This window comes from Sarcophilus harrisii, chromosome 2 (assembly GCF_902635505.1).
Source record: "Sarcophilus harrisii chromosome 2, mSarHar1.11, whole genome shotgun sequence".
Classification (NCBI taxonomy): Eukaryota; Metazoa; Chordata; class Mammalia; order Dasyuromorphia; family Dasyuridae; genus Sarcophilus; species Sarcophilus harrisii.
In genome coordinates, this window is record NC_045427.1 from 414199808 (window position 1) to 414210206 (window position 10399).

The following is a 10399-nucleotide window of genomic DNA, read 5'->3' on the forward strand; positions in this document are numbered from 1 at the left end:
TATCAGTAACTAGAAGGTTCAGAACTCAAATTCATTTTTCTAATTTAAAGTTTACTGAGCAACATTAACTTTTTGTGGTGGCAGACTGAGCATGTTTATGTTAATTCTGAGAACCTGATTTCACAATGGAATCCCAACTAATAGCAATATTGTTTTTATTGAGAAGGAAGACTGTTTTGTATTTTGTATTTTACAGACACGGGAAGGCCATAGGGATACCACATGTGTCCCCTGACAATGGAAATTAGATTGGAACATTTTTAGCCTACCCACATACATAAAGGATTCATCAAGGGACCAGAGTGGTTCAGATGGTGACAAAGATGATAGGGGTACGATTTTTCTATAGTCTGGTTCAGGGAGGAGTTAGCAATTTCCATCATGAAGATAAGTCACTTTTCCATTTGTTTTCCTAAGGGCAGAGATAGAATAACAAATACTATGAGTCACAGATTGACACAATGTCAGGAGTAATGGTAACCTTAGTCCCAGATATTCTAAGGGATCTAAGCTTACACAATAGCAAGGTTAGAACTAGAAACCAGATCTTTTGACTTCCAGATCAGTACTACTCATGTAATTATGATAACAAAGTCAGAAAGGGCTTCAGAAGCTATCTAAAACAATATATACATGAACCTATAAATAGGCCTGAAAAGGAATCGTTGGGAAGTAACAATCCATTTTTTACTTGAATACTTCCACTGAGAAGCAACATGCTATCCTCCAAGAGGCCATTTCATTTAAAAACAATTCTGTTGTTAGTATAGATATGCATGAATGCATATGGGTGTATATTTATATATAAGCAATTCATACACATATGTGCATATATATATACATATATATATATATATATATATATATATATACATACTTACACACACATGCCCACATATAGAATGCTGTTATAGTCATTGCTTCTAGTTTTGCTCTCTTGGACTAAGCAGAAAAAGAAATTTTTCTTCTGCATATTCAAAGATATTTTGATTCTGTCTTCTTTTCTATTGTGTCATACTTTTAAATCATGTTGAGCTTATAGTCTACTATGATTCTTAGGTTTAACAAACAAAGTACTTAACAGCAGCTTATGCCTTCCTTATCTTATATTTGTATAGTTGTTTTCTTAACCCTAAGGGCAGGACTTGATTTTTATCTTTCTGAAGTAATATCATATTTTATTTAGTCCCTTCTGAGACCCTTTGGGTCTGGATTTTATTTACTGGTTTAGCTATTCTTTTAAGCTGTGTGTTACTTGGAAATGTTTGCTTTTAGGTAAATCACTATTCATTATGTTGAATTGTACAGGATAAGAGAGAGGGCTAGAAGGCCCTTTATTAGAAATCTCTCTGTGCAGATATCTATCCATCATTCTTTAGGCCTTTAATTTGATATTTAATGGCCCAAATGTATCCTCATGTAACTTAAATGTCTTTAGCTTATCTGCAATCATTTTATGAAATAATTTATCAAATGTATGTATATTTACTCATTTTCATGAAAGGCTAGTCTAGTAATTTAATCAGAAAAAGAAGTTATATATATATATATATATATATATATATATATATATATATATATATGTGTGTGTGTGTGTGTGTGTATGTATCTGCCATCCCTTCACCCCGTTTCCATACTCACAAGGTCTCTATGCATAGATGACATCCATTTCCATAAGTCATGTAGTCAGAACCACACACGGGAAAATATGTAACAGGGCAGGGAATAGCTGACACTGGGAACTTCTTATAAATGCTGCAGTCCTCCTAGAAAAGAGTGATTGAGTAAAAGTTGTGGATATGGGAGAGGGGGGAGAGAGACAGAGAGAGAGAGAGAGAGAGAGAGAGAGAGAGAGAGAGAGAGAAAGAGAGAGAACACACATTTAAAATTTTTGACATCATAAGGCAAGCAGGATACTATGGTACATGGAAAGAATCCTGGCTTAAAGTATGTTTCCAAATCTTAACTGACACCAGTCTGGAAAATTTCAGTTAAATTGCATTCTTTTCTAGGTATTAGGGTTTTGTTTGTTTGTTTGGTTTGTTTTGTTTTTTCCAGCTGTAAAATGGGTGGTTTAGAGATTGCTGAGATTACTTCCAACATTATTAATTTTTCTTACTTTGTAAGAAACAAACAAACAAAAAAGTAAAAACAAACTTTACTTTGTAAGTTCTTCTCACCTCTAATCTCCCAAGTCTATTCCAGCTTGAATAAATAGCATTTTTAGTTCTAAAGACTCTTCCAACTTAGGCATATCATATTTTTTTTCTCAGGCTCCTGGCAAGTCTGAAGTCCTATGCTTTAATATCCATTCCAGGTTAAACTTTCTGTGTCCTTTGACATTCTATGAATACATTTCACCTTTCCCTCCATGAGGAAAGATTGACCATGAATCCAGATATGTCTCTGAGTGACAGAAGCTGAGCCTCCAGCTCCTATCTTTAATGATACCCAAAGGTGAAGATGAAGTTGACAAGACCAATGTATTCTAGAAAATGCTCTTCTATCTGACCTAAAGGTTTCCTGTTATTTCCAAGGGTCATTTGTGTAAACAGGAAGAGAATGTTTCACTCCTCAATGAATTTTTCTTCAAGGATAGTGAGGCAGGGAAATTACCTCATCTATTCAAGTTCCACTTTTCATTTCTCCTTTTCATAAGCCTAGAAATGACCTTTGTGATCAAATCCAATCTTGACATTTTACAAGCAAGGAAATTAAACTTGTCAAGCAGGGGAAAATATTTGCTCTCAGTCACATAACTAGTAGGTATTAGAACTAAAATTAGAATGTACATCTCCTAGTCTCAAGGGTAGTGCTCTATTAATCTGAAATCACTGAATGTAACAATAATTCAAATTATACTTTATAGAGAGCTTTCTATATAACAGCTTTGTGAGATCTCTAATATAAGTATTATTGTTCCCATTTTACAAAAGTGAAAACTAAGTCTTAGAGAATGACAAGTTACACAGCTAATGTTGGACCTAGAACTCAAACTAATATTCTCTGATTTCAAATCCAGTGTAATGATTATCCCTCTTTTAGGGATCTTTTTGATTAAAAGCTTGCCCAATGAATAGATAATGAAGAAAAATAAGAAGTAAATAAAAACAATCTGCTTACCTTCCCTAAATCCTGAACAGGAACTACTGAAACAGAAATAGAGATAGAAATTCAGTTGAGTGAACATTTTGTCTTCTTCCCTCAAGTCAGTGACCTAGGCTGAATTTAGGCTGTGGACATTTTAGGCTCTGAATTATCTTTGGTGGCCTACAATTTAGGGTGAGACTGGTGGCCTGTACCACTCTTGTTCAAGCCAGACCAGTCAGCAAGCTTTTTCTCTTTTCAGTCAGTCAAGTAAGAGTAAAGAGTCCTGGGCGAGGGACTTAGTTTTCACACTTATTACCTCTGTGACACTGGGAGGGTGGAAAGAAAGAAAGAATCAATTTGTAAGTTTATATTATATAGTAGGCATTGCCCTAAGACTTTGGAAATATTGTTTAATTTTTGCAATAACCTTGTCTAATATTTTCCCATTTTTATAGATTGAAGAGACTAAGGCAGATTGAGGTAAAGAGATTTTGTTTTGACCAGAGACAAATAGCTAGTAATGTCTCGGGTTGTACTTAAATTTGGATCTTTCTAAGTACAGGCCCAGTGCTCTGTCTACTGAACTACCCATCTGCTTCTAGGCAATAGGGTAAATCACTTAATAACTTTGCCTCTAAGCTTCTATTTACTCACTTATAAAATGGAACTACTTGCATCCTTTATCTTATAAGCATTTTAGAAAATCTCTTTGAAAACTTCAAGGGAAAGAGAAGGAAATAAAGCTATTATATAGCACATAGTATGTGAAAAATTGTCTCATTTGTTCCTCAAAACAATCCTGTGATATAAATGTTCTGTTGTTATTAGCTTCACTTTCCAGTTGAAGAAACTGAGGCAAACAGAATTAAAGTACATTGCCCAGAATCATACAGTGCTAGGTGAGTCTGATGTCACATTTGAACTCAGTTCTTTATCCATCCCCAGGAAACTATCCACTGTACCATCTAGTTACCTACCTAGAAATAAAGACCCAGATATTTTAACTTGGAGGGAAAGTTAATGCTTATTTAATATAATTTCATTTTTAAGATGAATTGGATGTTAGAGCTAAAGAGAAACTTGGGGAAAAAACTCTTTCCACAAATGTTAAAACCAGGGTCCCAAAAAGTGAATTAATATATTCAAGGTCATATTACAAATTAGTATCAGAGTTCCAACCTTCAAAACTCAGGTTTCTTGACTTGCAGGCAAAGATTTTCTACACAGTGCTACATTGTATCTCAAAATCAACATAACCATTTAATGTTAGGGCTAATAATAATTAAAGTGACATCCATGTATCCCTTTATTATCACTTTCTACATATTTTTAAATTTGATGCTCAAAACAATACAATGAAAAAGGCAGGACAAATGTCATTATCCTTACTTTATAGCCTGGGAAATAACTTCAGTGAAAGGGAGTTCCTAGGTTTGCTGGTTTTCAGCTCAGGATTCTATTTCTTTTTATGGAAAATCCTTCTACTCTCTGTCCCTGTTAGGAAAACTCATCCTGTTGAGAATAGTCAGGACACTTTAGGGTAAGGACACTTTTAGAGAAGGAATACTATTTTACTCACCAGCGGATAGGCAGAGAGGGGCCAGGGCAAACAGCAGTAGGAAGCCTCCACTGATCTTCATGGTCAAATTGGGAAAGTTGTAATCACTGGCAGAGGACTTCTCCACAGAGAATAGTGTAGTCCCAAAGGCGGAGGATCACATTTATATGCTCACGGAGGTATTCTCCACCTATTTATTGTCATCTTATAGAGACACTGTTCACAAGCCATTGGCACATCCTGGGTGGGGGACCTCCTGACACTTAATTATTAAGTCTAACCAGTCAGATAACTGGGTCATTGACTTTATTATAGGTGACAAGTGATTCATGGATGCTTCTGAGAGTGGAGATTATGTCATGCAATACTTCCCATAATTTCACATTTTTAAAAATTTATTTATTTAATAGCCTTTTATTTACAGGTTATATGCATGGGTAACTTTACAGCATTAACAATTGCCAAACCTCTTGTTCCAATTTTTCACCTCTTACCCCCCACCCTCTCCCCCACATGGCAGGATGACCAGTAGATGTTAAATATATTAAAATATAAATTAGATACACAATAAGTATACATGACCAAACCGTTATTTTGCTGTACAAAAAGAATCAGACTCTGAAATATTGTACAATTAGCTTGTGAAGGAAATCAAAAATGCAGGTGTGCATAAATATAGGGATTGGGAGTTCAATGTAATAGTTTTTAGTCATCACCCAGAGTTCTTTCTCTGGGCATAGCTGGTTCAGTTCATTACTGCTCCATTGGAAATGATTTGGTTGATCTCCTTGCTGAGGATGGCCAGGTCCATCAGATCTGGTCATCATATAGTATTGTTGTTGAAGTATATAATGATCTCCTGGTCCTGCTCATTTCACTCAGCATCAGTTCATGTAAGTCTCTCCAGGCCTTTCTGAAGTCATCCTGTTGGTCATTTATTACAGAACAATAATATTCTATAATATTCATATACCACAATTTATTCAGCCATTCTCCAACTGATGGGCATCCATTCAGTTTCCAGTTTCTAGCCACTACAAAGAGGGCTGCCACAAACATTCGTGCACATACAGGTTCCTTTCCCTTCTTTATAATCTCTTTGGGATATAATCCCAGTAGTAACACTGCTGGATCAAAGGGTATGCACAGTTTGATAACTTTTTGAGCATAGTTCCAAACTACTCTCCAAAATGGTTGGATTCGTTCACAACTCCACCAACACACATTTTTTTTTTCACTTGGAACTTTTGATTTCATTGAATATGAAATTCCAAGGAGTTCCTACACAAAGTTCTCCAGTGAAACTTTCTCTAGCAAGGCAGACTAATAACTGCTTTGCAGGTTAAATTCAGAGAAATGGTCAGAGCCACCAGAGATTAAGAGATTTACCCAGAGTTATATAATCAGTGGATGTTAGAGGCAAGACTTGGATCCAAGTCTTGCTGACTAAGAGGTTGGCTTAATATCCACAGTTGATTTTAATTCATGGTACATTAATAATAGAGATATTTCTTTAGTGCCTGGCATTTTGCAAAACTCTTAGTGGGGTGGATAGAGCCTTACATTTGGATTTAGGAATACTAGATTTGAAATGTCAGCTATCAGAATTGCTAATTGTGACCATGTTTCCTCTTTAGGCCTAAATTTTTTCATCAATGAGATCAAATGTGTAAACTCCATGCTCCCTTCTAACTCCATTGATAAATGTTGTTTCTCACTATATCCAAGAAGGTAGAAGGGATATCATTGGTTCCATTTAACAGATGAGAAGAGGTTCATAGCTGTTCAGTGATTATCTCTTATCTAGGAAGTGATAGCACCTGGATTCCTCCCAGGTCATCTGTCCTGGTATCTTTCTAGTATATCACACTGCTTTTCTCGAACATAGCATATAGTTGAGAGTCAACTTCAGTGTGCACAGAAGGTAGCCTAGTTCAAAATTATGTTGACCTACCATCTACCAACTTGCAAAAAGTTCATCTAGAAAAGGAAATATGAACTCTAGAGATTAAGTATTCATTTGATATCCACTTCTTAGTATCTCTCCAGCTTGCCCCTTCTAGAGAAGATTTAATAAGTAAAGAATGAGGACATGAACAGTAAGAGGAAGAGGGCTCTAAGAGAAAGAAAAGAGGGAATCAAGGAGAAAAACCGGAATGGAAGAAGGAATTTGTTAAGACAAAAATAAATTGGATATAACTTTCAAAATATTCATAAAGTTAAGAAAAGTAAAATTGTAATTTAGCAAAGCATTTATTAAACTGTCTCATGTTATCTTTGTAGATGAAGATTATGCTGTTACAGAATTTGTTGGGGAAAGCCTGGCTTGAATGATTGAATGAAAAGAATTCAATCCTTGTAAACCCAAAAGGAGATTTATGAAAAGGTAAATCTAAGGAGTTATCTATCTTTAAGCATGTTCAACACTTTAATTAGTGCAATGGATGAAGGATGAAATGATAATAAATCTACAAATGGTAAAGCTTGTGAGGCAGAAAATAAGTTATTAAATTGGATAATTGTGTCAAATTTCCTTCAATCTCAACAAATTAATGTGTGCATTTATTGGAATTGATGTAGATTCTACATATAATTTCTAAAGATCAGTTGCCCAATTAGAATTTTGGGAAATGTAACTAAAGAGTTTATGTGAAAAAATATGCTAATTTCATTGGAAAATAAATTCCATATGAGGTAACAATGTTATGTTGCAGCCAAAGGAATAATCAGCATCCCAATCTATACTACTTAGACATAAAAAATCCAGAAAGGGGGCAGAGATGTGGTAATCCTGTTATCCTCTGTCATTATCACATCACATTTGGAATCCTGTGTTCAATTCTTAGTGTCATTCCTCAAGTGGGATATAAACCCCTTCCACTATGTGGTTGTTTTTCTTTTCTTTTGTATCTCTAGTGCCTAACACATGCTTAATAAATGGTGAATATGGGTTGTCTTGTAAGATGTAAATGGGTCTTGGACTCTTTTGGTAGAGAGTGTACCCCAAGTTGATGCAAAAATAGTGTCTTGACATGTATAAATTTTCATGGTGAATATTGACATATATAAAATACTGACAAGGAAAAACAATGATAGCTCAAGGCAACTACATGCCATAAAGGCAACACTGTGGCATCAGCTTTCACTATGCTGCATGAACATGTCTGAAATCGCACACCCAGGACCTCACCTTTAAGGATATTTTGAAAAGAGGCCAAATCCTTGAATTTAGAGAAGAGGAAACTTGCATTTGGAGAGGGAAGATACCTTGTTGTAGGTCACATTACAAATTTGTATTTGAGTCAGGTAAACATCTGAGGTCTCTGATTTCTCAGAGTAGTAAACTTTCTGGTCTTGCCTATCCAGCAACTAACCTATATTGGTTCTGGGCCTCAAGCCCAGAACTTTTATGCTCTGTAATAAACATTATCTGGTATTTCTAGTTGGCTACAAATTTCAGCCTAATGCAGTGCTGACAGGTACCTCCTAATTCTGGGGATGCAAGAATGATTTGCTTGTTTATGTAAGTCATTATTTTCTTCAGGGAAGTAAGAATTTACTTTACTAAAATGATTTCTTGCTGGGTTTTTAGCCTTTCTGTTTATAAATCCTAGTTCTTCCATTTACATACCAGGTGATTTTGGGAAAGTCTCCCTTTTCAACCTGAAGCTCAGTTTCCAATATTATTCTCATCAAAGGAACAATATATTGATCATACCTTATCTCACAATATTATTGTATATTGCAAATGGTATTGTCATAAAAATGTGGCAGTATTCTATAATGAATAGACAGTATGATTTTCAGTTGAGAAACTTGGTTCAAAAACTATGTCAGCCAGGTAGTTGTATCACTCTGGGAACATAATTTAATAACACTGAGCCTCAGTTTTCTCTTCTGTAAAATGGGGCTAGAATCTATGATTTCTAAAGTTCCATGCAGTTCTTTTCTTTCTTTCTTTCTTTTTTAGATTGATAAAAGAGGTTTATTATGGGGTTTGGAAGTAAGGTTAAAGTATAGTTAAGGAAATAGGTGAAGGTAGAAATAAGAGGATACTGGAAACAGGATTCCAGTGGACAGAGGGTCCTTGGGGTGTAGCATGTTTCGACCCTCTGTCCATGCAGTTCTAAACATTTGATTCTATGATTATTATAATGATAATTATCATATATTTACATATGTTAATATGTACATATATATGTTTATATCTGTATTTATATATTTATATTTATTATATATATAAATATATATATATATTTTAATTTTGTATAGTATATATATAATTATAATCACATTTTATTTTTCCCCAGATACAAGAAAAATTTCAGCTTTCATTTTTACAACATTTTTGATAAAGCAAAAAAATCTTAGAAGTGAATAACATAAAATTAGAACATTTTCTTTGATCATCCTGACCAGGACATGCTTCCATTTAAAAAATTTTAAGAACCTCTCATATCAATGGAAAAGAAAAACACTAATTGATAAAGTAAGATAGAGAGCAATAGAGTCAGAGACTCAGGAGTGGAAGTGACCTTAACAATTGTATATTCAAATCCTCTGGTCAAAGTAAGTGTCCCTTATAATAAAGCATGAAAAGTAGTACCTCTAATTTTTTTATAAATATCTCCATTCACAAGGATTTCACTATCTCATAAGATAGTCTATTTTTATTGTATGAGTATATTTTGGGGGGAAGTTCTTGAATATGGTAACAAATTCTGCTTAGAAATTTTTACTGATTGATTCCAATTCTGCTTTTTGGAGACATTAGACAGTAGAACATTAAAAACATTAGAACACAGAGACATTAGAACAGGGTGAATTTCTTTGTCTCATTATAGCCCTTAAAACATTTTGATGAGATTATGATGACTCTCAAAGTTCTGTTTTCTTGGATTCTCTTAGATTTTTTACCCAAACTTCATATAATATGACCTCCAGTCTCTTTATTCTAGTTGCACTCCTTTAGATATTTGTCACTTTAGTAAAGGCTTCCCTAAAATTAAATGTAACATCTCAAAAGTGGTCTGATGAAGGCAGAGAAGAGCAGAGCTTTTAAACCTTCATTCTCAATTCTAAATTAAGCATAGTGAAGATAAATTCCTGTGGCTCTCTCATAGCCCACATTTGCTTTATGATTTTAGTCCTGATTTCCTAAAATTAAATCTTTTGACCAATTAGGTAGTATTCTTCCTCTGATGAGAGAAAAAGATGTTAATGGAGCCTAAGAAGATGAGTACTCCATTTTTCTTGAACAACCTCTCCAAATGGACATTTCTCAGTACTCCCTGGAAATATGGATTCAGTTTGCAAGTGATAGTTGTACAATAAACACTGAAAACATATGGGAATTAAATCATTACAGTCATGGCCACACTGGATCTTGACCAGTAGGCTGTCAACATGTGATGCCTCTCTTTCCTTAAATTTTGAAATTCCCTTCTATTTGAGATTCATTTGTAACTCCTTTTTAATTGATTATTTTTTTTAATGAAGTTCAAAAATGGGCTCACTATGCATCAGTTACATCATTAAATTCGCTTCATTGGCTTTGTGTAAGAACAAATTATTCTGTACAAATTGTTATAGCATTCAGTTTCATGTATTTAATATGCCATGTCCACAGATTAATAAAAGGCATTTCATGATCTGAGAGACAAAGCTCATCATTTTAGCATCAATGTGAGGAGATCCTGGGAGTAGAGGTAGGAAGGGAACTTGCATAGAAGCAGAACATTATGAAATAAA

The 10399-nt window shown here is 34.4% G+C and overlaps 1 protein-coding gene across 2 annotated transcripts; it reads right to left on the bottom strand.

Annotated features, from left to right (window-relative positions):
* Nucleotides 1-317: 317 nt before the first annotated feature.
* On the bottom strand, nt 318-4824 carry SPINK7 (serine peptidase inhibitor Kazal type 7). Of its 2 annotated transcripts, none has more exons than XM_031953709.1 (4): nt 4670-4824; nt 3124-3146; nt 1642-1766; nt 318-412 (listed from the first exon to the last, which is right to left on the bottom strand). In XM_031953709.1, the coding sequence occupies exons 1-4, from the start codon at nt 4728-4730 to the stop codon at nt 367-369; spliced, it is 255 nt and encodes an 84-aa protein (XP_031809569.1). In that variant the 5' UTR covers nt 4731-4824; the 3' UTR covers nt 318-366. The 2 variants fall into 2 exon arrangements, with proteins under 2 accessions (XP_031809569.1, XP_012396363.1); XM_012540909.2 differs by having other exon boundaries at nt 3124-3149; nt 4670-4823.
* Nucleotides 4825-10399: the final 5575 nt, after the last annotated feature.